This window comes from Trachemys scripta, chromosome 2 (genome assembly GCF_013100865.1).
Source record: "Trachemys scripta elegans isolate TJP31775 chromosome 2, CAS_Tse_1.0, whole genome shotgun sequence".
NCBI classification, from domain to species: domain Eukaryota; kingdom Metazoa; phylum Chordata; order Testudines; family Emydidae; genus Trachemys; species Trachemys scripta.
The window spans coordinates 164,046,180-164,072,117 of record NC_048299.1 but is presented as its reverse complement, the minus strand read 5'-3'; the positions used below and the strand labels follow the sequence as shown (position 1 = coordinate 164,072,117).

The window sequence follows — 25,938 nt, the reverse complement described above, 5'->3', positions numbered from 1 at the left end:
CCTCGATGCCAACTCTGCCCACATATCTACACCAGCAACACCATCACAGGACCTAACCAGATCAGCTACAACATCACCGGCTCATTCACCTGCACGTCCACCAATGTTATATATGCCATCATATGCCAGCAATGCCCCTCTGCTATGTACATTGGCCAAACTGGACAGTCACTACGCAAGAGGATAAATGGACACAAGTCAGATATCAGGAATGGCAATATACAAAAACCTGTAGGAGAACACTTCAACCTCCCTGGCCACACAATAGCAGATGTAAAGGTAGCCATCTTACAGCAAAAAAACTTCAGGACCAGACTCCAAAGAGAAACTGCTGAGCTCCAGTTCATTTGCAAATTTGACACCATCAGATCAGGATTAAACAAAGACTGTGAATGGCTATCCAACTACAGAAGCAGTTTCTCCTCCCTTGGTGTTCACACCTCAACTGCTAGCAGAGCACCTCACCCTCCCTGATTGAACTAACCTCGTTATCTCCACACTGATATATACCTGCCTCTGGAGATTTCCATTACTTGCATCTGAAGAAGTGAGGTTCTTACCCACGAAAGCTTATGCTCCCAGTACTTCTGTTAGTCTCAAAGGTGCCACAGGACCCTCTGTTGCTTTTTACATCCTTCAGTGTGAGCGCCAGGTTAGCTTCTGCTCCAAGTTCTGCCAGCAAGTCTGCCTACGTGCATCACCTAACAAACCCCAGAACCAAGACACTACACACCAGGCCCTGGCCATGGGAAAGGTGAGACCATAGTAGACTTTGACAGTGTCCCCAAGTACAGCGAGTACAATGACATCTTCGAGACGAATGCTGATACCCTACCATCACAATGAGAACATGACTGCCAAGGTGCCATTTGGCTGTATCTACACAATGATGGAACCTGAGCTGACTGCCCTGTGTTCCTATCTCCAGGAGAACCTGGCCAAGGGCTTCATCCAGCCATCTACCTCTCCTGATGGAGCTCTGATTCTTTTTGTCAAAGAATCTTGCGCCTATGTGTGGATTACTGGGCCCTCAATCCGGCAACAATCAGGAATCGATACCCCCTTTCTCTCATCCTGGAACTACTGGACTGTGTACGATTGGACCAGATTCACAAAACTTGACCTGTGGGGAGCTTGCAACCTGGTTTGGATCCTAACTGGGGATGAGTGGAAGACAGCTTTTTGAACCCGGTACAGCCACTACAATTACCTGGCAATGCCTTTTGTCCTCACAAACGCCCCTGCAATGTTCTAGCACTTTATGAATGACATCCTAGACCAATACATCGTAGTCTATCTAGACGATATCCTCATCTTTTCTGAGAATCCCAAGCAACACACCTAGCACATCTGGTTGGTCTTGGAATGATGAATGTTATGAAACCGAGCATAGGTATGTTTAATTGACATTCAAAACAGTGTTAAAGGTGACACACAAAGCTCTTTGGAATGTTTCTAACTCTCATACATTAGCCTGTGTTAAAGTCCTAATAAATTAAAAACAAGGCAAAAAGACCGTTTAGTCTGTTTTTTATTCCTCCTTGAAGTTTGCCTTTTGATACCCTCTTTTGCCCTCAGCAGTTCATGCAACTTGGTTTACTGCAAAATAAAGACATCACAGATCCTATGGACATGTGAATTACTGAGCTGCAATTTGAATCTTTTTTCCTCCCCCAATCTGCTGAGAGGCAGCATTGTAACAGCTTTAAGCAGGACAATGTAGCTTGTGTGTTAAGTAGAAAGAGTGTTCCTAGATCTTGTCTAGGTAGGGGAAATTGATCGGCAGAGCTAGTCCAGTATTATTTAGCTATTCTGGAATAACACTCCTTTGTAGACACTATTCTGAAATGAGTGATTTTATTCTGGAATAATTACTCTGCAACCAGAACAGAGTAATTATTCTAGAAGTCACTTATTTTGGTATAGAGAGTATTCACATGGGGGAGTTATTCCAGACTAACTATAGCAGAATATTATTTTAAAATAGCTGTACTGGTCAATTTCCCCCACAAACCTTTAGACTAGAGAAAGACATGTTATTTGTATCTGCTTGGAAAACTGCAGAAATGCCAGAGATAACTGTAACTTAAGCGCTTCTCACTTAAGATTTTCCTTGAGAGGGAGAAAAATTTTTCATTTCAAAATGTGTGACAGGCAGGATTTTGTTAAAAAAATGAGTACAGAAGTCGATCTTTATGGCCCACGAGTCTCAAACTGAAAACATAAACAAACTAAGAAAAAACTTTGCCTATTACTTATAAAAATGCCAGTGACCCATCCTCTACATTAGGGCTCCCAACATTGCTGACAGGAGTGGAGCCCGAAAATTGCCCTGGCATAGACAGAGCCAGAGCTTCTGCAAGGTTCTGATCATCTAACGGAAGGCAACTGGTTGTAAGTAGTGGGATGGTTTCCAGGATGACCATCTTGAAGTCTTTTGGCCCGATACAGATTTGGGTCCCCAGATGTACTTTTTGATATTCCAGGAACACAAGGAATAAAGCCCCTTCCCTCTTTCATACTGTGGCATGGCCTCGAGAGCTCTCTTTTCCAGGAGGGACTGGATTTTATGCAGCAGCTCTTCATAATAAGATGGTACCCCAGAGCATTCTCAAGGAAAGACAACTGGAGGGTTTTTGAAAACCTATGTAGCTTCACCATACAATGCTCAGGACATAAGAACGGCCAGACCAGTGGTCCAACTAGCTTAGTATCAAGGCAGGTGCTTCAGAGGGAATGAACAGAACAGGATCTATGGATCCAAAGTGACCAGAGGCCTTTGAGAATAAAGGCTATCAACTTTACTGCCACCAATCAAAGATCCTACCAGGCTATTGAAAGTGATTAGCTGGCTAAATGCTCTGGAATTCTTCAAATTTCCATTGGTTTTTGATGTCTGTAGAAAGGGGATGCTGTACCTTACAAATTCTACTATTGAGGTGAGGCACCCTGCATAGAGGGGTACTGCACACCCTTGAAACCAAATGTGTAAATAAAAACTGGCTTACAAAGAGGAGCCTCCCCTTTCCCACCTCCATGGAGGGGGGCGGGGCCTCAGGAGCAGTACCCAAACCTAAGAAACTGCAGGGTGGCCTGCCTCTCCTTTGCCTTTTGTAAAGTGGCCTCCACCTGTTCCCCAGAAAGGTTCTCTTCTGTGTAGGGTAGGTTCTTGTGCTTTTTCTGGATCTCCTGGTGGAAGCCAGAGGCCTGGAGCCAAGCAGATCGATGAGTGGTCACTCCAGAGGCAGCAGCTCTCGCTATTGTATTGCCCGTATCAAAGGCTGCTCAGACCTGATGCCGGCTCAGGTCCATGCCCTCGTTTTGGAATTCCTGGTGTTGATCCTGGAGAAGGGACTTAGCCAGGGAAGAAGCCTTTTTCCAAAGCTCAACTTGCCCTTTGGCCGTGTTTACCTTGTAATTCACAAAACTAGGGTTACCATATTTAAAAAATAAAAAAAGAGGACACTCCACGGGGCTCTGGCCCCGCCCCTTTCCCACCCTGACCCCGCCCCAACTCCGCCCCCTCCCCTGAGCACCCACATTCCCCCTCCTCCCTCCCAGCCACGCAAAAAGGGCTGCCCGAGCGCTACCGGCTTCACGGTTTGCCGGGCAGCCCCCAGACCCTGTGCCCCCGGCTGGCGCTTCCCCAGCGCAGCTGGAGCCCGGGAGGGGACGCACCCAGCCTGGGGCGCAGGGTCTGGAGGCTGCCTGGCAAACCGTGAAGCCAGTAGCGCTCGGGCTTCGGGCAGCCCCCATGCCTCCAGACCCTGCGCCCCCAGCCGGGCACTTCCCCTCCCGGGCTCCGGTGGCTGCTGTGCTCTCTGAACTCCTGGGCTCTGTAAGCGCCGAGCTGCCCAAATGCTACCGGCTTCAGGCAGCCCCCATGCCTCTGGACCCTGCGCCCCCGGAGGGGAAGTGCCCGGCTGGCGGCGCAGGGTCCGGAGGCATGGGGGCTGCCCGAAGCCAGTAGCGCTCGAGCAGCTCGGCTCTTACAGAGTCCAGGCGTCAGGGAGCACAGCAGCCCCCGACACCCGCTCTAAGGTAAGCCAGGGAGTATTTTTTCCGGACACGTTTGGCTTTTTGGAAATTCCCCCCGGACGGGGGTTTGATTACCAAAAAGCCGGACATGTCCGGCAAAAACCGGATGTATGGTGACCCTAACAAAACGAAGAGTTGCGGCTGCAGAAGGGTACACCCTTTATCCAAACGGATCCAAGCATCAAAGTGCACGGGTCTGGGACATGGCACCATGCACCGTGCTCATCTGTCACCAAGGTATTCCCGTCGCACAGGCACTGCCAGGGGAAGGGACCTGGGCCCAATGCCTCCTGCTGCTGCCCTCCCGCCCATAGGGCCAGAGGGAAGGGTTTTTGGGGGGGGCAGCAGCAGGAGGCATTGGGGCCAGCTCCACCATGAACTCTGCGCCCAGGAGGCTACCAGGTGGGAGGCCCCAGGGACCGCAGCCAAAGGAGGTTAGGCGAGACCTTGCACAAGGATGACCTAAGAACGAGCATTTCCCAGCTGCCTTCGGGGCAGCTTCCAGGTTAATTTCTCCCACGCGCCAACTCCCAGCCTTTGAACTCTGAGACTACAACTCCCACAATGCGCTGCCCCGGAGCCAGAGCGCACGCGCGAGCAGGAGCGGAAGTGGGCAAACGTTCCACAAGCCGCGCCCCCCTGCGCTGGCCGCCATTTTGTAACCGACTTTCACCCGCCGCCCGACAGGGCTTTTTTTTTTTTTCTTAAAGGAGAAGCGACAGCCAAAAAAACTCCTCCCCCGCTCCGGCGCCGCGAGTGGCGGGGACGGTGCGAGAACCAGAGAGGGAGGGTCGCGGGGGCTACCGGCTCCCTGGCGGCCTCTCCCACGGACCAGGGACTCGGGGGGACCAGAGGGGCCCAGGCTGCGGCGGGGGCGGTAGGAACCACGATCGTAACAGCAGAGGCTGGGCGAAGCGATTACGCCTGCGCGGTGCGTGCCCACCCTCCCCCGAGCCGCGCGGGACAGGGGGCTTCTGGGCAGAGGGGGGTGAAAAGGTCACCGAGTCGGGCGCGAGACGCGACTGTTAATCGGCTAGGGGGAGGGGGGAGGGGCGCGCGCCACGGGTTGGGAACACCGACAGCGCGCGCGCGCTCCCGGGGAGCTGCGCTCGCCGATTGGTACACGGAGCGGCGCGCGGACTCAGCTAGGGGAGGCTGCCGATTGGCCGGCTCTGGAGAGGGGTGTGGCGTGTCCCCTGCCCGTGCTGCTTGATTGGTGGGGGACGGGGCGAGGGTGGAGACGCTTGCGCCCGGTCTGAAGCCGACGCCGGCTCCTAATTGGCTGCTGGTGAGCGGGCGCGACTGCGTAGGGCGGGGCGCCGTCGGGGAGGAGCAAGGAGGAGCAACCGCCGCGGCCCCCTCCGCTCGCCGCCCCGATGCCGGGGGGGACCGAGCTGTCGGGGGGCGCCGCGGAGCAGGGGGAGACCCAGGGGCCGCCCTCCGCCGCCGCCGGCCGCCGCCGCGCCCCCGCCCCCGAGCAGGGGGAGGAGTCCGGGGGCAGCCGGGTGCTGAGGGGAGGCCGGGAGCGGAGCCGGGCCGCTGCCGCCGCCGCCGGGGAGGCTGCGGGGGGGAGCCGCCGCCGCTGCCGCGTCCCGCCGCAGGAAGGCTGAGTACCCCCGCCGCCGGAGGAGCAGCCCCGGCGCCCGCCCGCCCGAGGAGTCCGAGCCGCCGCCGGCAGCTGCCGCCCCGCCGGGAGCCGGGGGCAAGAAGGGGACCTCGCGCCCCGTGTGAGTACCGGGCCCGGAGGAGAAACCGGGACCTCCCCCCCCCCCCCCCCCCCACACACACATATACACACACAGTGAGCGGGGGAGACTTTGGACCTCCACACACACAGACATGGGGGCGGGGTTCTCCCCTTAAAGTTTTCACACAGACATGGGGGGGTGTTCTGGGTCTCCCCTTCTCTCTCTCTCACACACACAGACACTTGGGGAGGGGGGTTCTGCGTCTCCCCTTTTCACACGGACACTGGGGGAGGGGGGAGAGAGGGGATACTCTGCTCTTTAGCCTTATCAGAATCTACTTGTACTGTACTTCTCTATGTTCATATGCACTCGCAGTACAAGAGGGTCTTCTCAGAAGAGTGCAACCTTTTCCATTCTGCAAAAACTGAATTGCTAGTCAAAGGCATTGAATGAATATTGTGATAATTTGGCAGCTACTTGAGTGGGGATGGGGGTGAGGGTCCACTGGCTTGAAAGGTGCATGAAGACTCTTGGAACTTGTCTATGTTAGAAAATTGCACCGGTTGAGGCTTCAGGTCATGCCTTGGGTAGAACTGTATGACTTTTTCATGTAGACAAGCCCTTATAGCCGTAGGATTTCTCTTGTTAGGATGCATTTCAGAAAGCATTTTTGTCTCACCCTAAGAAAGCCATAGATTTTATTCAGTGAGGGAGGGATGCCATGGAGAAACTGCCAGTTTTATTTGAAAGTAGTTAAAAAACAGCCTTTCAAGATAAGGGAACCTTTATTTGTTTGTTTACTTTGCAGCAGCTGCCCAGACAATTACAGTTTAATGGAGTTAAATGTTAGTTTGTTTAATATGGCAGCATCAATCTGTTACTTATATTTACTTTTATATTTCTTTCAGATATGCGCATAAAGCAGCTGGTAAAGGTAAGATTGGAATGCCTCCTTCATTCTGATTTGTTCTTTATGATTAACATGTGGCATCAGGGAAAGGGAGACTTTTTCTAAGGCAGCCTTCCACCTGATGCATCTTCCATTTTAAGATAGCATCTCATGTTTGTTTGGTGTTTAATATTGCAATAGTGCCCCAAAGCTCCACTCAAGATTGGGATCCCATTGTGCTAGGCTCCATATAAACGTAATCCTGGACCTGAAGAGCTACAAGGCCCTGGTTCTCAACAGTCTCTGTGAACATCATATTACAGGATCAGGCCCTAGTGTGACATATGAAAGGTACAGGGAGAGGGATGCATTCCAATATTTACATTTGTATATGCATATGTTTTTGCTTTCTACTGTAAATGATGTCATCTAGCCCCATCTGCCTCTCCATGGATGGCAGTAGATTTCTTCTAGGTGCTGCAGCAGAGGTGACTGAGGAGAGATTTGGAGGAGAAGGTAGTGGCCTTGTGGATCAAATCATGGAGAGCATTTAGTGTGTAAGGGGCAGCATGGGAGGAGTAGAAACATTATGTGCAAAAAGCTGACAGATGGATACACAGGGCTGACAATGGTGGAGCAGGGGGATGATAGAGGCCTCCTCCTGCAGCAGTTTACAAAACAAAGTATTATGTAGTGTTTGGCAGGCTGAAATGGACAGAGCCTCACAGAATGGGAAATCTCCCAGCAAACTCAGAATGCAGAGACTGTATGCATACACAAACAGCTCACTTTTCTCTGCTGCAGTGTTCAGTTTAATTTTGATTTGTAGGCATTTGTGCCCAAAAACCTTGGGGCATCTCTAGTAAAATGATGTGCTGTAACTTCCTATTGGCACTAATCTGTGTTGCCATTTGTAGAAAGACAAATAAATAGTCAAGGAGGAAAAGGAAGGATTGTAGGCTACAATGTTATTAACAAGCAATTTGAGCCTTGGATCCCAGACCTATAGTGAGACCTTAAGAAGGGAGAAACCAGGGGCCTCTTCAGAGTTCAATCCAGCTGGGTGTTAAAATGTCACTCTTTTACCTACCATGTGATAATTTAATTCTGTGCTGATTTGCAATGCCTGCTTATGAATTCATTTAGCTTATACACCGCTAGTATATATTCACATTTTACTATGTAAAGAACATAATTAGTGATGTGTGTTGAGTTAGTGTCTTCTAGGTTAGAGTTAAGGTTGCTGGAATGTGTAAGGGGAATATCAATGCTGTTTTCTGAATGTATGAAGCATAATTGAATATTTATGTAAATCATTTTCTCTAGTCACTCCCAATCAGTTAAATGCTTAGGCTTTTTTAAGCGATCATGCTGCTAAGTTGGCCTAATGATTCCACTTTTTTCAGTTGCTTAAAACTTTCTGAAACTTCTCATGTTTCAGATTAGAAAAAGACTAAGCTTGGGAAATTACAAGTTTAATTTTTTAAAACTTTGAGCAATGAATGCTTTAGCTGTCCTTGAATGCGAAAACATGGAAAAAATTCTCCACATTGCAATTCTTGTGCTTTTTCTTTATAAACCAGCCCTAAAGCCAAAATAGATAGCTTTACTTCAATGCCAAATTTCAAGCTAACTGAAGAGCTATGCCTAGCCTTGTTTAATAGGGAAACTTGCTTTGAGTTTTTCACCTTTTAAAATCCCATACCAAGTAAGAGCCTTTTGTAGCTCAAAGTGTGCATGAAAGTAACTGTTCAATGATTGTACAGCACCTAGCATAATGGGTTTCTACTGCAGGGCTGGGACCCCAGACACCGATAGTACAAATATTATACACTTGCACGTTTGTACTGAGTGAACCTGGGAGTACATGAAAATATCCAGTTAGCTGTATTACTGTGCATGGACAGGGATGCTTGGAGCTGGGGAAAAGTTTAAAGGTGTACAGAAATTACCCATAGTCTGGTTCACCTTAGCTTTATCGTATAGGAAGACGCCAGCATCCTTCTCAGCCACACAGCTCATGGTGTGCAGGAGAGAGGCTAGAATATTTTGGTGGCATCTATTCAAATAGTATCAGATTGTGTAACTTACATGGTATAGTGGCAGTTTTTGCTAGCCGGCAGACCTTTGAAGTCCTGGAGGGTGAAGCTGCTGCATGTTTAAAGATTTAAGTCAATAAATGCAAACATTAGGTTTATATGTGGAATTTAACTGTGCATCCTTATGTACTTGAGTTATGGTGGTATTTAAAAAGAACAGGAGTACTTGTGGCACCTTAGAGACTAACAAATTTATTAGAGCATATGCATATGCATCCGAAGAAGTGGGCTGTAGTCCACGAAAGCTTATGCTCTAATAAATGTGTTAGTCTCTAAGGTGCCACAAGTACTCCTGTTCTTTTTGCGGATACAGACTAACACGGCTGCTACTCTGAAACCTGTCATTATGGTGGTATTTAATTATCACATACTATTAAATACAATACTGTATACAGTTTTTTATTTAGATCAGTTGTTTTCAACCATTTTTCATTTGCGGACCCTTATAAAAATTTCAAATAGAGGTGCAGACCCCTTTGGAAATCTTACACATAGTCTGTATCTCCAGGGGTCTGCGGGCCACAGGTTGAAAACTACTGATTTAGCTACAGCATCTTGTAATGACAGCTTGTCTGTGTAGGGCAGACAAACAGTTCATGAAAATCACTTAGTTGAAAAGTACACAGTAAACCAGGGGTAGGCAACCTATGGCACGTGTGCCGAAGGTGGCATGCAAGCTGATTTTCAGTGGCACTCTCACTGCCTGGGTCCTGGCCATCGGTCCAGGAGGCTCTGCATTTTAATTTAATTTTAAATGAAGCTTCTTAAACATTTTTAAAACCTTGTTTACTTTACATACAACAATAGTTTAGTTCTATATTATAGACTTCTAGAAAGAGACCTTCTAAAAACGTTAAAATGTATGACTGGCACACGAAACCTTAAATTAGAGTGAATAAATGAAGACTTGGCACACCACTTCTGAAAGGTTGTCGACCCCTGCAGTAAACCATATGTATACAACATGCATCTTAGGTATTCAACTGAGCAGAGTGTAAATTTTCTGCAATATATAGGTCACCAAAATTTTTAGCTCAATAAGCTCTTCATATTTGGAATTGTACTTAGAGGTGCAAGCATCTGTGCTGCAGCTTGCAAAGAAAATGTATAGTTTGAGTGCAGACAGAATTACCTATTATTTAATAGGTTTATTACAATAGTGCCTCCAGGCCAACCAAGAGAGGGGCCCCATTTGTGCTCAGCATTGCACAAACATAGAGTGGCTGCTACCCTACAGAGTTTACAAAGGGTGGGAGAAGGGGTATAACACACCAACCATGTAAGTACTTGTTTTATTTTAATAATTCTGCCATCCCATGGTTAACTCTATCAATAAAAACCATAAGGAATTGCTATGCCAGTATAACTAGTATTGTGTAAAGAATAAAAATAGTTAGTGTAATGTGTATCTAAGGGCTCACTGGATCATTGACTTCAGTGCATAGGCACAAAGGTCTGCCTTTGTGCGTCTGATAGCAAGATTGTGGGAAGGTTAAGGTTGAAGAAGGTGTGTATTGTATTTCATGATTGATATCAATCACAAATAGAAAACTAGCACATAAGGAGACAATTAAAGTTACAAAGTCAGCCTTAATTATTGTATTTCCTGGCTTGTGTGCTTTATCATGCAACTGTAATAGAATCCTAATATATTTTAGGGGATGATTGTATTTTCAGATGTTCTTGTACAAGTACTTCTTGCTTTTTATTAACTATATTTTTCAGTATAATTAGTAAGTCCTTTTATATAGCTATTTAATTCTGTCAGTTTTCATCCTAATATCCATAAAGTTCTAGACAAACTGTGTACTATAGTTCATAGATTCATAGACTCTAGGACTGGAAGGGACCTTGAGAGGTCATCGAGTCCAGTCCCCTGCCCTCATGGCAGGACCAAATACTGTCTAGACCATTCCTGATAGACATTTATCTAACCTACTCTTAAATATCTCCAGAGATGGAGATACCACAACCTCGCTAGGCAATTTATTCCAGTGTTTAACCACCCTGACAGTTAGGAACTTTTTCCTAATGTCCAACCTAATGTGCAGTTTCACACGGGTTTAGATATTGTTCTCATGAAAAAAATGTTAAAACTGCAGTTCTAACTAAAATGCTAATGTTGGAAACTACTGGGTTGTAGATTTAATGGTTAAATTTTGATTCTTGCTTTTCCATTATCTCTGAATTGAAAATTGACCTTATAAATTGAACCTGTCAGTCCTGCAGGTACTGAGCCCCTTTAAAGCTACAAAGTAGCTTTCTTTCTAAATCCCATCCCACCATTCATCTGACATTAGTCATGGATATATTTTGAGCTAAAATTTTACCTCTGGTTTCTGCCAGAAGCTGAATGTTTTTGGAAAGTTAGAGTAAAATCCTTTCACCAGTAAGAAGTTATGAAAGTTTTTTGTTTTTAAGTCCTTTTTGTATCTTTAAAAAAAGATACTTCTGAGTGGGCTAACTTTGGGAAGGAGAGGGGAGATAGCAGCTGAACTCTAAAACGATGTGTAAATACGGCCTTAAATGAGCAGGAAGTGCTTTGCTAAGTTTGGGGAAAATACATGAATATCTGAAACTTGCAGTGGAAATGTGTGAAGATGCGAACTTTGCATTTAATGATTGATTCTCTGCATTTGTGTGTAGCCTAAGGTCTCAGTTACTGGTTCACAAAATACATATGCTTTGCCTTCAGTCATTAGTGCTTGTAAGCTGTACAAGAAGCCTACTTTTCTTTTTGCCTTTTGAAAAAGAAACTGGCCTTCAATATTAAGTTTGGAAGATCAGTCACTCGAGTCACAAAATCCCCCAAGTTAATGTTGCTCTGCCAATGTTAACACAACCACATTCAAAGTTTGTACAGTTATTCATTGCAACCCCCTAAAGATAGCATTCTTAAGGTATACCATGAAATATACAAGATGTTTAATATGGCAGTTAACTTTTCCAGAGTGTGACTTGAGTGCCCTGATATTGCAACTTTAATTTCACATTGTTACTTTTTTGCATTTAATACAGAAATTACTTTGTGTCCGGATACTTCCTAATTTTATTACTACAGTACAGTACTACAACTTGCTACATCTGTGTTTCTAAAGTTGCAAAGAGAAGATTTATTCTGTTTGAGAAATAGAGTGGGGCTACAAAAGACAGTGCTAGAAACAAGAGGGAATAGTTAAAGATGACCTGTAGGATATTTCTAAAAACTGGGTTTGTCCTTTTTTTACTTATGATCAAGGATTTAATGACTTACTGTGACCTCAGTGACTTCTGCAGCAGCCGGTGTGGGAGCGGGCTCAGGGTTGGGGCAGGGGGTTGGGGTGCGGGGCCGCACTTACCTTGGGCGGGGGGGGAGGCCTCCAGGGCTCCTACCAGTATGTTCCTGCAGCCTCCTATTAATGAAATTAATAAGCAGCAGGTTTAAAACAAACGGAAGTATTTTTTCACACAATACCCAGTCAACCTGTGGAACTTCTTGCCAGAGAATGTTGTGAAGGCCAAGACTATAACAGGGTTCAAAAAAGAACTAGATAAGTTTATGGAGGATAGGTCCATCGGTGGCTATTAGCCAGGATGGACAGGGATGGCGTCACTAGCCTCTGTTTGCCAGAAGCTGGGAATGGACGACAGGGGATGGATCACTTGATGATTACCTGTTCTGTTCATTCCCTTGGGGGCACCTGGCATTGGCCACTGTCAGAAGGATACTGGGCTATATGCACCTTTGGTCTGACCCAGTATGGCCTTTCTTATGTTCTAGGGACCGGGGGGCTCAGCATACTACCTGTGCCCACAGGCACCACTCCCATTGGCTGTGGTTCCCAACCAATGAGAGCTGCAGAGCCAGGGTTTGTGGCGGGAGCAGCGCGCAGAGCCCCCGGTCCCTCTGCCTAGTAGTTGCAGGGACATGCCAGTCGGAGCCAGGTAGGGAGCCTGCCAGCCCTGCCACCCTTTCCTCCCCACCCCTCCATCACCAGCAGGGGTCCCAGACTGCAGGCCCCCCTTCCCTCCCACTGCCAGCTGCGGTGGGGGGTGGGCCTGGGCCATCACCCGCGGTGACCCCGGACTACCCTGGCCCAAGTTTTACTTAGGGGTATATAGTAAAAGTCATGGACATGTCCCGGGCCATGAATTTTTGTTTGCTGCCCATTACCTGTCCATGACTTACTAAATATACACATGAATAAAACGTAGCCTTACTTATGATGTATAATGAAGGCCTGAAAGAAAGGTGTAGTCTGATTTTTAACTTGGAACTATCAGAAATATCACATCTGGTCTCTGTGTTTTGCTGGAGGCTCTGATATATATTATATGCTTATGTCTTAGTTGGAGGGGTGGGTATAGTGCTAGAGGGATGGGGACCTAGGCCCAGAATTAAGGAGTTAATGAGACTCTTGTTTACTACCACTGAAGAATGGCAAATCTTATTACAATGTATCTTTTCTCCCAAGTGTTCATTACTTATTGGAGTTAAAGGGATGATACATTTTAAAACAACCTCACTAAAAATCCCTTCCTGTCTCAGTTGAACAGTTCTCCAGTTACCATTGTCTTTCAGTGTGGACAAGATCTAAATTTCTAACTGAAAAAACAAGCCAGAAAGCTGCCGTGGCAAATCTTTTGAGTCTTTATACATTACAAAAAAGAAAAAAGGCGCTTCGCACCACTTTATTGTCTTTGCAGATCAACCTTTATGGTTGAATGTGTCATTTAACTCTGCATTTCCTATATCTTGTGTTTAACTGTGCAGTCTTCACATTGCATTATTGCAGTGGTTCTCAAACTATTTATCATTGTGGGCCACATATGCAGCTTGCTATGTATTATGTGGGCCCCATCCCACTATAATATATATCTATATCCTAGCTGTGTCACAGCAGAACGGTGAAATCGTATTTAATGCGACTTCGTAGTCAGGCGATTGAACTAGTTAAAAGTCTAAACGTACATCCCAGAAAGCTAGCATATGTTAATACAGTTTTGTCTTCAGATTAGTAGCTCAGTTGAAACTCTAAAGCACAAGTGAATCATTTTTCACTTAATTGTCCACGATTAATTTCTGATTGTCTACTGTCTACCGTGTAGAATGCCACTTTCAAACACTCGTAATTTTAAAGATGAAATGTTTAAAATTTAACAAAGGTCCTGCCCCTCACTTAAAAACCAAGTTTAGTTGATTTGGGTTTTTTTGTACCTGGGGAAGTGGGAAATGAATATATAAATGGCATATTTGTCTTACTGTTTCACCTTTAACAACAAAAAAAAAAAATTACCTTTGGGCTGAGGCGGAGCATAAAGTGGTTCTGAGTCGTAATGGGAATTGTAAATAAAAATGGGTCTATAATGGGAAGGCCTGCAAACTTTATATAGCTTCCACTGGCAGTGAAATCAGCAATTCAAAATTAAAAACACTGTTGTAAAAGCTAAATATAGCAAATTAAACAATTGCCATTTTAGTTCTTACAGTGATAGTGGTTGAAAGGGTCCTCAAACTGCTGCTGAAAAGGTACCATGCCACACAGAGGGAAAGGAGCAACTTAAAACTCACTTTCCTTGTTCCTTCTTTCTCTTTCCTGTCTGCCTGTTTCTTTAACCCCTCCCCCCTCCACTGACTCCCATCATCCTTTTGTTTAATGGGAGGATTGGAATTTTTGTTTTTAATTGATGGAATCTCAACTGTGCACTCTTGGGAACTGGTGCATGGGGGTGACACCATCAAAATAACCCACCAAGCTAAGCAGAATGTGACTTTGCATGTTGATTGTCTTCAGCCAGTTCTAATGTGCAGATATCTCTTGAATCAGTCACTTGTAAAATACCATTTTAGACTCTTCCCTCATCACATGATTCATTGAACCTGCTTATCGTCACTGGCTAACAGCAGCTGAAAGGTTTTAGCAATGATACGTTTCTGGTGCACTTGGAAGTCAAGCTAAAGCTTCAGTTGCAGATTCCACAGGAGACTGTGGCTCTTAACAATGGATGGAGCAAGTTACATTGGCTTTTCAGAAGACAAGAAATGTAATAAAGGTTTTGTCCCATTTTTGCTCTTTATAGTGAATTATGTATTTTTGCTGTCCAGTATCTGATTCCTCTCCAGGATTTCACTTTCCTTTTCCTCCAGTGTTCTGGTGCTTTCACTTCAAGGAGAGCTTGTCTATGGAGTGTCTTTCACTTCTGCTGGAACTCTTTGGTCAGCCAGCATGCTAAAGTACAGATGCACTATGGCACTCTTACATAACTCATTTGGTTGAAGAGGTCAAGAATGTAGACCAAGCTCCTGGAAAACTCCTCTTAAGGAAAAAAGCTGGTATGGGACAGTGGTACGTTACTGATGGATAAGAGGGGGTTGGACTAGATGACCTCTTGAGGTCCCTTCCAACCCTGATATTCTATGAAGAGAGTGTACTAAAAGTGTGGAAATTTCACTGTTGCCTTCCTGTGAATTGTCATGAGAGCCGTGGGAATGAGGGTTTTTTTGCCATGCTGCAGAAAGCTGAAGTTCAGAAGGAAAAAATTGTCTCAAGCAGTAGCAGAGTGGAGGGCTGCCAAAAGTACTTCAGCATTGAACCCTTCTGATATCTGGCTGCTTCAGCTATCCTGACATTTTTAAAAAACTGAATAACTCTCTGATCTGGGGTTTGAAGGAGAGGACTTCCTGATCTCTGTGAAAAATGCTTCCAAATCAAAACTTGCATAGTGGAGAAAACTGTTTACCTTGTGCATCTAGAGTTGGGACTCATGATTCCCAGCAGATGCTATATTGAGTATGGAGGGTTATTTGGGGGAAGGATAACTCAATGGTTTGAGCATTGGCCTGCTAAACCCAGGGTTGTGAGTTCAATCCTTCAGGGGGCCATTTAGGGATCGGGGGCAAAAACCTGTCTGGGGATTGGTCCTGCTTTGAGCAGGGGGTTGGACTAGATGACCTGAGGTCCCTTCCAACCCTGATATTCTATGATTCGAGAGCATTCAGTTGAGAGAAGTGAAACACTGAATATCCAGACTCTGTCCCCTTCGTTAGCGTGGCATGGAACAATAAAAATTTCATAACAAATCTGTGTGGCTAACTCCCTTATTTTCATTGGATAGTATCTTCTTTGCTTGCATTAATATTTTAAACAGTTTAATGGTTATTGTGATGGAAGTGAGTTACTCAGTAATTTACAAATGCAGTATGGTGACCTGATTATTGGGATGTTTACTATGTGAATGTATTTGTAATAGGGGACTATAAGGGAAAACAAGTGGAAGGGGAGGAATGGCTCAAGATGGAAGCTGCTTCTCAGCAAACACTTAAGAGACAATACCAGGATAGGGAAAGACCTGGAAACCAGAAGATCAAAAGAACTGAGACAGAATTTAAAGAAAGGACTCTGTCAGGAGACAGGTTTTTGCGGGGGTATCTGAAGAAGATCACTACGTGGCCAGGTCAGCATCAGGAGATGGGAAGCCTTTGGGTAAGATAAACATGAGAGTAGACTGATTTAAAATTCTTTTTTCTCTAAATGATTTGTTCCTACTGATAAAATAAACAATCTTTTGGTTTTAAAAGGCTGTTTGGTCACTAAACACCAATGGTCATAAACTCCAGAAGGGAAGAACCATGGGTGCCAAACTCACTCAGACCTGCCTGGTAAGCATGGTTGATACGCAGGATCCTGTAGCCCAGGGCCCAGTGTAGGGGTAGGTGAATCTCAGAACAGAGAAGGAGCACCAGGTGGAGTTGTGATATATCTGCAGCACCTCCAGAGGAAGGGGTAATAGCTTCTTCTAACACATTGGGTTACGTGAGCTAGACAAGAATAGGACAGTGGGAAAAGGTGCTGCTTTTTCCTTTAAAGGATTCTCAGCTCTATAGACACAGATTGATTGCAGAGTTGTAATTGTTAGGGACACATGAATACTGAATTGGAAGGCTGGCTTCTTCAAAAGAGCCACTCTTTTCCTCTGCAGAAATGGCTAAGCACTGTGAGGAGAAAAGGCTTAATCCTACAGCGGTTCATTGGGATCTCTTCTTTAGCATGATGAATTTCAGTGAACATCAGTTCTGAGTTCACCTATTAGTAAGGCTAAATGTTTGTTGGAGCTGCACCTTGCATGACACAACTGTGACTTTTACACACATGGCTCTGTATGTACCCAGGGTAGTGAATTCTGGGGTTTGTAATGGTTTTAAACTAATAGATGTACATTAGTTCATAACAGCTTTTAATGTAAAACAGAATATTTGACTTATAATTTCCCAGTATTCATCAAATATTTGTGTTTTGGCTGTACACAAGGCAGCTTAACATGCAAAGAGCAATGAATTTGCTAGACAAAGTGATACTAAAGCAGAGGAACATGTGGAAATGAGAAATTGGGAAATGGCTTATTAAACATTTTTACTTTGAACAAGTGCCCTTGAAATTGCCACATGTGGTGTTTTGGGTGTACTTTATACATGGTAATTCTGAAGCCTGCTTCAACTTGATTCACTGAATTAAACCTTAAAATAGTTTTTGCCAGCCAAATAAATGTGTAGGACATATGTCCAATCTGCAACGTGATTAAAAACATTTTTCAAGAGCAGGAGTAAAAGGGTTAACATTTATATAGAGGTGGCACTTGATAGGGAAATCTCAAATTATTCCATAAAGTATTCAAATGAAGGGACTGATTTGTAAATCCACCCAAATGAGTGTGTTGTGAATTGAGACAGAGGTAAAGCAGAATACGGTTAGAGATCTTAACGTAAACTGGGCAGCAGGGAAATGGGGTAGGTCATGCTCTGAAATTAAAGCTTACTCAATATATGTAAAACCATAGATAAATCTTGTTCAGTGTTTCACAGTAAACTTGCAATACTTCATACAGATCTAAGCCCCAGTTATTGATTACTTACTCTAACCATTGGCGGCTGGGCTTGAAAAATCCACTTACCAGAGATAAAGGGAAACTTTGCCTGGTTGGGGTGGAAGTGCTAAGCCACGATTTCTGCAGAATCCAAGTCTTACATTTTTTTTTTTCTTAAAAGGATGATTTCTCATCCTTACATTTGGGTAGCTAGGTGGGGACTTTTGAATGTGACTCTCTGTGGGGCTGTATCCTAAGGCTGCAGAGGGAACCACTGTGTTGCTGCTTAAACTTTGAACAGCAGTAGAGTAAAATTACCACCTCTTGTCTGTTTCACAGTTGCTATTCCCTACCTCTGGACTGCAGTGAAACTGTCAAGAATCATGTCAGTTTCACACTACTGCTGTTGCCAAGAAAGCTTTGAGTAGCAGTAGAGGCAAGCATTTGAGCTAGTAACTGTGAATGACTCCAAAAAAGAGACTGAGAAATTAGTAGAGTAGAGAAATACTCCTACAGACCTCCTCTACAACAAGGAGGCCCTGGAATAGGAGAAATCAGTAAGTGCCTTTTTCAAATATCTGGAGAGGAGTAGAGCTTCAAGTTTTATCAGACCGTTCTTAGCCAGAGGCTGATATAACAGATGATATAATAGGGACTCCAGAGACTGCATCCTGGTAGAAATCCCAGCTGGTGTTGATGGAACGCAGGTTTCTCACAGGAGACTTGGCTCTCTTGAATTATTGAACCAATCAGTAGCAGCGCAGAAGAACATGAATATATTGAAGATACATGATGGGTGGGGGGACCATGATATGAGATTTTGTTCACTTTGCCCATCAGACTTTATTAATTCTGGGATTCTGAATTAAGGTATCAGAATGGTGCTTTGGATGGTTTTCACACCCACATGCATTTGGGCTGCTGTTTTCTTATTAGAATTCAGCCCTGATATCAAGAGAGGGTGACTGTCGGAGAGATGCACTTAATAGCTGTGTCTCAGCCTATCCTTCCAAAACTAGGACTGCCTCTTCTGCAGGTCCAAATGGAAAACTCTTCTAGGTATTTACAGTTGGGCAACTAATATGCTTACTTAGCTAGGTTATTTTCTTGCCTCGCCAGACTTTCCTAGAAAAGACAGTACATACAAATGAGCTAAAATGGACAAGTAAAAAGGAAAGAATGGCTGCTCAATTTGGATTGCAGGTCTCTTGGAGAGCTGCACTTTGTTCTAAAACAGTAACAAAATCCCTGAGCATAGCCAACAATTCGTTTCTTCTGCACACCAGGATTCACTAAATGTGAAGAAGCACTTGGCTTCATTAGGGCTAATCTGATGGCAAGTGGGAAATGGGGGGGGGGAATCTTGGCATTACTGGGACACAAAAGATTTTTCTGAAAGTTGCTCCCACAAAGTTTTATTGACTTCCCAAACATTTACACGTGGGGATCAATCTGAAATGCATCAGCCCAAAAGGAACAACTTCTAGTAGTTACAAAGAAGTGAAAATGCAGGTTAAGAGTGCAAGGGCTTGTTAAAATTGTTACAGGTGATTGTGTTGCTTGCTTTTGCATAGCAACCAGCAAGTCTCAGCTCAGATTCTTCAGGATTTTTGCAATGTGTAAATTTCAGTTTAAACAGCAGTGTTTGGTGATTCTATGAACAAGATATTCAATGTGGGCCAAACTTTTGCAGATCTTGCATAAAACTTGCTTACTGAAATCTGTTTTGGTGCTTTATAATAAGTTATAGGAGAATGATGGTTGGTTGGGGACAAAGGGCAACAAAGATGATCACGGGCATGGAATGGCTTCCATACGAGGAGAAACTAAAAATATTAAGGCTGTTCAGGTTAGAAAAGACACCACTAAGGGGGCATATGATAGAGGTTTCTAACATCAGAATGGTTTTGAAAAAGTGAATAGAGATGTTTTGTTTACCCTTTCCCTCAACACAAAAACCACGGGTCACTCAATGAAATTAATAGGCAGTGGTTTTAATACAAACAGGAGGAGGTACTTTTCATACAATGCACAGTTACCCTGTGGAACTCATTACCAGGATATGTTGTGGTGGCCAAAAAGTATAACTGGGTTAAAAAAAGAACTAGGTAAGTTCATGGAGGATAGGTCCATCAATGGATATTAGCCAAGATGGTCAGGTACCCAACCCTATGCTTTGGGTGACCCTCTCTGACTGCCAGAAGCTGTGAGTGGAAGATGGTTGGATCTCTCCAAAATTGCCCTGTTCTGTGCGCTCGCCTTGAAGCTCTGGTACTGTCAGAGACAGGATACTGGGCTAGATAGATGATTTTATTGACCCAGTGTGGCAGTTTGTGTTTTTAAGTCCTTTTCATGTGAGCCTTCGCCTGAGAAACTTAATTTTTAAAAACATCAGATTATTTTGTTATCTTTAGTCTGAGTTACAGAGATCAGGATGGCTTCCAGAAAAAATACATGGGTAAAAAAGTGTGATAAGACTCTGTTTATATGCTGTACCAAGAGCTCTTCTCTGTGAGGTGAAGGATCTGGCCTGTAGCCTATCTGTATCACTTTGCAGTGTTATAGTCCAGGTCCACAGCCCTCCACCCACTTATTGAACATAGAGGGACATCTCCATTATTGAATAAGCAACACACTGGTGGAGTTATGGCCAGCAAATTGTAGAGATGGGTTTGTGTTCATTGCTAACCTAGGAATTGCTTTGCGTGTTTCCCTCATAGATCCCAAAGAAGAGAGGGAGGAGGAAGAGGTTTCCACCATTCTCACCCACGGGTCTCCTGTCAGTACAGCCAGGCCCGGACGAGGCTGGCGCAGCAGCAGGACGGCTGCTGCTGCTCGCCAACGTGACACAGAAAATTCGCGCAGCTCCAGGTCCAAGACTGGATCCCTGCAGCTCATCTGCAAGTCAGAACCAAACACAGATCAGCTTGAGTATGGTATGTAGCAATTAGGGGAGTGGGAAATATTGGGATTAAAGTGTGAACAATGCCAGCAGAACAGTTTGAGGCTGATAATTTAGGTCTGGGAGACTGTTGGTGTTTTGGCACCAATCTGCTAGAGACCACTGGCAAAAAGCATGGGTGCCTCGCTATCCTTAGCATATTCTCCTCAACTGCAGCACATCCTAGTGCTGAACATTGGCAGAAATGCTTCCACCCAGATATGCACATTGCAGTCTGGTCTGTGTCCCTTGGGAACAGTGATTAAAAACCTAATGGTGGCTTTTCTTTTCAGAGGTCACAGAAGAGCATCAGTCTCCAACTGGAATCAGGTAGGAAGCTCTGGTTTGGGCCTTTTTCTTTTTGGCTAGGGCCATGGGAAGAGATGTGGTATCACTTGGAATGGTTCCAAAGTTAACTCTTCAATCTAATGGATCCTGAGCTTGCCATGGAAGGACCAGTTCGGTTTCCATTTTCATTCAATTTTGGGTCTTTCCTCCCTGCCCTGCATTGGAGGTGACCTCTTACAATGTAGAGCAGTGGGTTTCAAACTTTTTGTCTGGCAACCCAGTTGAAGAAAATTGTTGATGCCTGTGACCCAATGGAGCTGGGGATGAGGGGTTTGGGGTGTGGCAGTGGCTCAGGACTGGGGCAGAGGGTTGTGGTGTGGGGGTGAGGGCTGTGGAGTGGGGCTGGGAATGAGGGGTTCAGGGTGTGGGAGGGGGCTTTGGGCTGGGGCAAGGGGTTGGGTTGCAGGAAGGGGTCATGGCTCTGGGCTGGGGGTGCAGGCTCTAGGATGGGGTCAGGGATGAGGGTTTTGGGGTGCAGGAAGGGGCTCCAGGTTGGGGGGGTGGAGCTGAGGGCTGGGGAAGAGGATGGGGGCATGGGATGGGAGGTTACCTTGGGCGGCTCCCGTTCAGCCTCGCAGTGGGGGTTCTAAGGCAGGCTTCTTACCTATACTGGCACTGCGGACCACGCTGTGCCCTGGAAGCGGTCAGCAGCAGGTCCGGCTTCTAGGCGGAGGTGCGCAAGCGGCTCCGCGCAGCTCTCGCCCGCAGGCACTCCTCCCCCCCACCCCCCAGCTCGGTGCAGCGCGCGGAGCCCCGTGGTCCTCCCACCTAGGAGCCGCTTCTGGCTACTTCCGGGGCGCAGCGTGGTGTCAGAACAGGTAGGGACTAGCCTGCCTTAGCCTGGCAGCACCGCCGCCCGGGACTTTTAAAGGCCCGGTCGGCGGTGCTGACCAAAGCTGCCATGACCCAGTGCCTTACATTCTGTGACCCAGTACTAGGTCACGACCCGCAGTTTGAAAACCACTGATGTAGAGGTGTGGGAATGTAAATAGTACAGTGTGGATTGTATCCAGGCTTATTACATAGCAATGGGGCTCCTTCAATAGAACCTATAATCAGGTTGCTTGGTAGCCCATTGTTGCTAGAGCCTAGTAAAGCTTGACAAGGTAAAGCAGGGTCGTGTTCTCATGAGGCTGTTAGTCAGAGTCTGCTGTGCGGTACCTAGAGGGTCTATTTTGAAGCTGTCTCTGATGCATACTGTCACAGTTCAGGGCAACTGCATCTCTAGTCCCCCTCCATGGTCCAGCAAGGACACGCACTCAGGCTTCTGGCTCCCCATCTGTCCCGTCTCCTGCAGGAGACCCACATTGCTTTCCCTCCCAGGCTGCACGGTTCCCTGACTACACTGAATTTCCCCAAAGGCAAACTGCCTTAGCAGGCCTTCTTGGCCTTCTCTTCAGAGGCTGTAAACAATGTCACTGCCAGAGTTAAGTTACCACATTGCTCTTTCTAAGCAACCACATACATTCTTCAGGTAAAAGCATTACCTAGAACATGAACACAATAGGAGAACCTATATGCATGCTAACAAGCTTACCAGAGATTCCTCAACCCCAACAAGGGCTCTGGCAGTTTTTCACCAGGATTTTTTTTCCCTGCGGTTACAGGTTCATAACCACATTGACTCAGAACAAGCACTCCCATGAATCTAAGAGTCATTCTCTTATCCACTTTGGGGCCTTTTAATCTGTCCTCACATAACAAGTGGTCAGCAGACAAAAGGCCACCTCCTCCTCAGCAAGCTTCAAAGGCTGAGTTCGGTGCATCTCCAGAGGAGTTTACAGTTGCACACACCTCCCCCTAGAGACTTCTGGGAAACCCACGTTAAAAAATGTGCATTATTTCAGATAGTCCTTTGAAGCTCAGAACCCCTCCCAGAGCTTTCAGTAGTCAGGCTCACCCCCCTAGAGACGGAATACAGAAACAGGTGCATTTTCAACACCGTGAACTCCTAAAATACTTAAGTTGAACCATACTGAATTAGGTTTAATTCCATAAGGTTTGGCCAGGATATAGGAGGAAATTGTCATATCTGTCACATGTCCCGTTCCTTATTCTGTATAGTCTGTTCATTTTCCCTAAACAGTCTTGGCTGAAGGATATCCTCCCCGTTCCAGGGAGTGTCATGCAGTGACTTATTTCATATATATCAGGGTTCTCAAACTGGGGGTCAGGATCCCTCAGGGGGTCACCAGCTGTCAGCCTCCACCCCAAACCCTATTTTGCCTCCAGCATTTATAATGGTGTTAAATATACAAAAATGTGTTTTTAATTTATGGGGGGGGGGGGGTGTCGCACTCAGAGGCTTGCTGTGTGAAAGGGGTCACCAGTGCAAAAGTTTGAGAACCACTGATATATAAGCAGTTCTACTATCTCTTTTTTTTTGCCTTCTCCATCATAGCAGTGATGAAGAGGAGGAGATGCTGATCAGTGAAGAAGAGATTCCCTTCAAAGATGACCCAAGAGACGAAACCTACAAGCCCCACTTAGAAAGGTATGCTGGATTATATACATGCATAGCTTGCAAGACCAGAAGGGAGCATTATGATCATCTACTCTGACCTCCTGCAGAAAACAGGCCAAAGAACCTCACCACATAGCATCTGCATCAAGTCTAGAACTTTGTTTGAGCAATAGCATATATTTTGAAAGAAACATGGTTCTCTATTAGTCAAGATTGATGAGTCTCCACTGCTTGGAGCTAACAGGACAATTATCTTATCTAACAGCTCAGATGACTTGGGTTTGAGTGCCACTGACTACCAGCTTCTCCCTGAATCTTGGTTTGAGCTATCCCTGCCTCTGCAGGGAGGTGTATGTAACATTTGTATAGGAGTCCAAAGTTGCCTATTGAATTCCCTTCCCACATCATCCTTAATTAAAAGCATAGGTCAGAAGGAATATGATGGGGAGGCAGTAAGGATGGTTACAACAATTCATTCGCAAACTTAACACCATCAATTTGGGCTTGAATAGGGACTGGGAGTGGCTGGCTCACTACAAAAGCAATTCTTTTCGCCCCCCCCCCCCCCGCTCTTGGTATTGACGCCTCATCAATTATTGGGAGTGGACTACATCCTCCCTGACTAAATTGGCCTTCAGCATTGGTTCTCCACTTGTAAGGTAACTCCCTTCTCTTGATGTGCCAATATCTATTTATGCCTGTATCTGTAATTTTCATTCCATGTTTTTTTACCCACGAAAGCTTATGCCCAAATAAATCTGTTAGTCTTTAAGGTGCCACTGGACTCCTCGTTGTTTTTACTAGAGTTGTGCAGTTCCCAGGGATTGCTCATGTGTGGCGAGGGGGAGAGCAGTGGTGTTGCAGTGTAAATGCAGAGGGCACTATGACAGATGGAGGATTTCTGCTGAGTACTAGAGCGTATCATATCTGTATCTTTGCAGGGACACTCCAAAGCCAAGGAGGAAAGCTGGCAAGGGGAAGGAAGAAAAAGAGAAACAGAAGGAGATTAAAGTGGAGGTGGAGGTGAAAGAAGAAAGTGAGTTTCGGGGAGATGAGGAGCCACCCAGGAAGTGAGTAAAAGATTCCAGGAACAGCTATTCCTCCATGTATGTTTTTGCATAGGCATCCTGGACAGTGTCTTATGCTTTCCCCTCGCACTTTTGTGGGAGGCAGGAGTGGTTCTTTCCCCTTTTTCACCTGAAAAGTGATTTGAAATCAGTAGGCTGAAAGGATCAAAATTCCTTACCCTGGTTGGAGATCACCCCTTCTAAGGTCCTGTCTCTACTGGGCAAGGAGACATTAAAGAACACTATTTCAGTATGGTTCAAGCTAAATTGTCTTGTAACATGGCGTGGCCAGCCAATCTGGATGAGGCAGCATAGTGTGAAAAATGGCTTATTGTTTTTTTAAGTTGTATGGTTTTTAAACACATTTCTATTGGCCCCATCTTTGCTGGTCATCTAAACTATATTAGAAGCCTTGTTAGATGGAGCAGTTATTCACAGTGCTCATTTTTAAGCCCAATGCAGAAGAGACTGCCTAAAGAAACTAGTCTGGAAGAGTCAGATTTTTCTCTGTAACGTGCATCCAGGAAGACATGAGTATTGTTTACACACTGCCATGGGAGAGGTGCCCCTCTTTCATATCTGAGGCAGGCATGCTTGGATGTGGGAAAACAGAGAACATAAGAATGACCGTACTGGGTCAGAGCAATGGTCCATCTAGCCCAGTATCCTATCTTCCAACAGTGGCCAATGCCAGGTGCTTCAAAGGGAATGAATAGAACAGGGCAATAATCAGGTGATCCATCCTTTGTCATCCAGTCCCAGCATCAGGCAGTCCGAGACTTAGAGGGACACAGAGCATGCGGCTGTATCCCTGACCATCATGGCTAATAGCCATCGATGGACCCGTCCTCCATGAATTTATCTAATTTTTTTTAATCCAGTTATACTTTTGGCCTTCACAACATCCCCGGCAACAAGTTCCACAGGTTGATGGTGTGTTATGTGAAGAAGGGCTTCCTTTTGTTTGTTTTATACCTGCTGTCTATGAATTTCATTAGGTGATCCCTGGTTCTTGTGAAGGGGTAAATAACGTTTCCTTATTCACTTTCTCCACACCATGGTTTCACAGACCTCTATCATAGCTGAATAGTCCCAGTCTTCTTAAATTTTCTTCACGCGGAAGCTGTGCCATACCCTTAATCATTTTTGTTGCTTTTCTCTGCACCTTTTCCATTTCTAATGTATCATTTTCAAATTGGGGCAACCAGAACTGTACACAGTATTCATGGTCTAAATTTTTTAGGGGTCCTCAAATGGAAAAAAGATTGAAAACCACTGCCCTAGACAAACAAATAGTTTGCATCAAGCTAGGGTATAAATCTCCTTTGCACTAGTCAGCTGTACGGACCCTGCTGCAATGCACTAACAGTTCTAGTGCACTTTGATTCCAGTTTCAAAGTGGGGTAAATCAGAATGCACTAGGGAACTTTTAGTACATGGCAGCTGGGTCTGTATGGCCAGTTAGTGCTCAGAAGGCTGGTACGCTGTAGATTTACACCCCTTCTTGCCACGCACTGTTTGTCTAGACTTTTCCAAATTGTCTTGAGGCAAATAAAATTTTGC

At 45.4% G+C, this 25,938-nt stretch overlaps 1 protein-coding gene across 2 annotated transcripts in view; it reads left to right on the top strand.

The window, feature by feature from the left end:
- Positions 1-5,622: 5,622 nt before the first annotated feature.
- ZFP91 (ZFP91 zinc finger protein, atypical E3 ubiquitin ligase) overlaps positions 5,623-25,938 on the top strand; it is a gene marked incomplete at its 5' end in the record, with an annotated part of 29,401 nt that continues 9,085 nt past the window's right edge. Inside the window, 6 exon segments of one of the 2 annotated variants that reach the window (XM_034762166.1) lie at positions 5,623-5,765; positions 6,635-6,660; positions 20,276-20,491; positions 20,790-20,826; positions 23,249-23,338; positions 24,250-24,378. In XM_034762166.1, coding sequence (XP_034618057.1) covers positions 5,623-5,765; positions 6,635-6,660; positions 20,276-20,491; positions 20,790-20,826; positions 23,249-23,338; positions 24,250-24,378 — 641 coding nt within the window. 2 annotated transcript variants of the gene reach the window in all.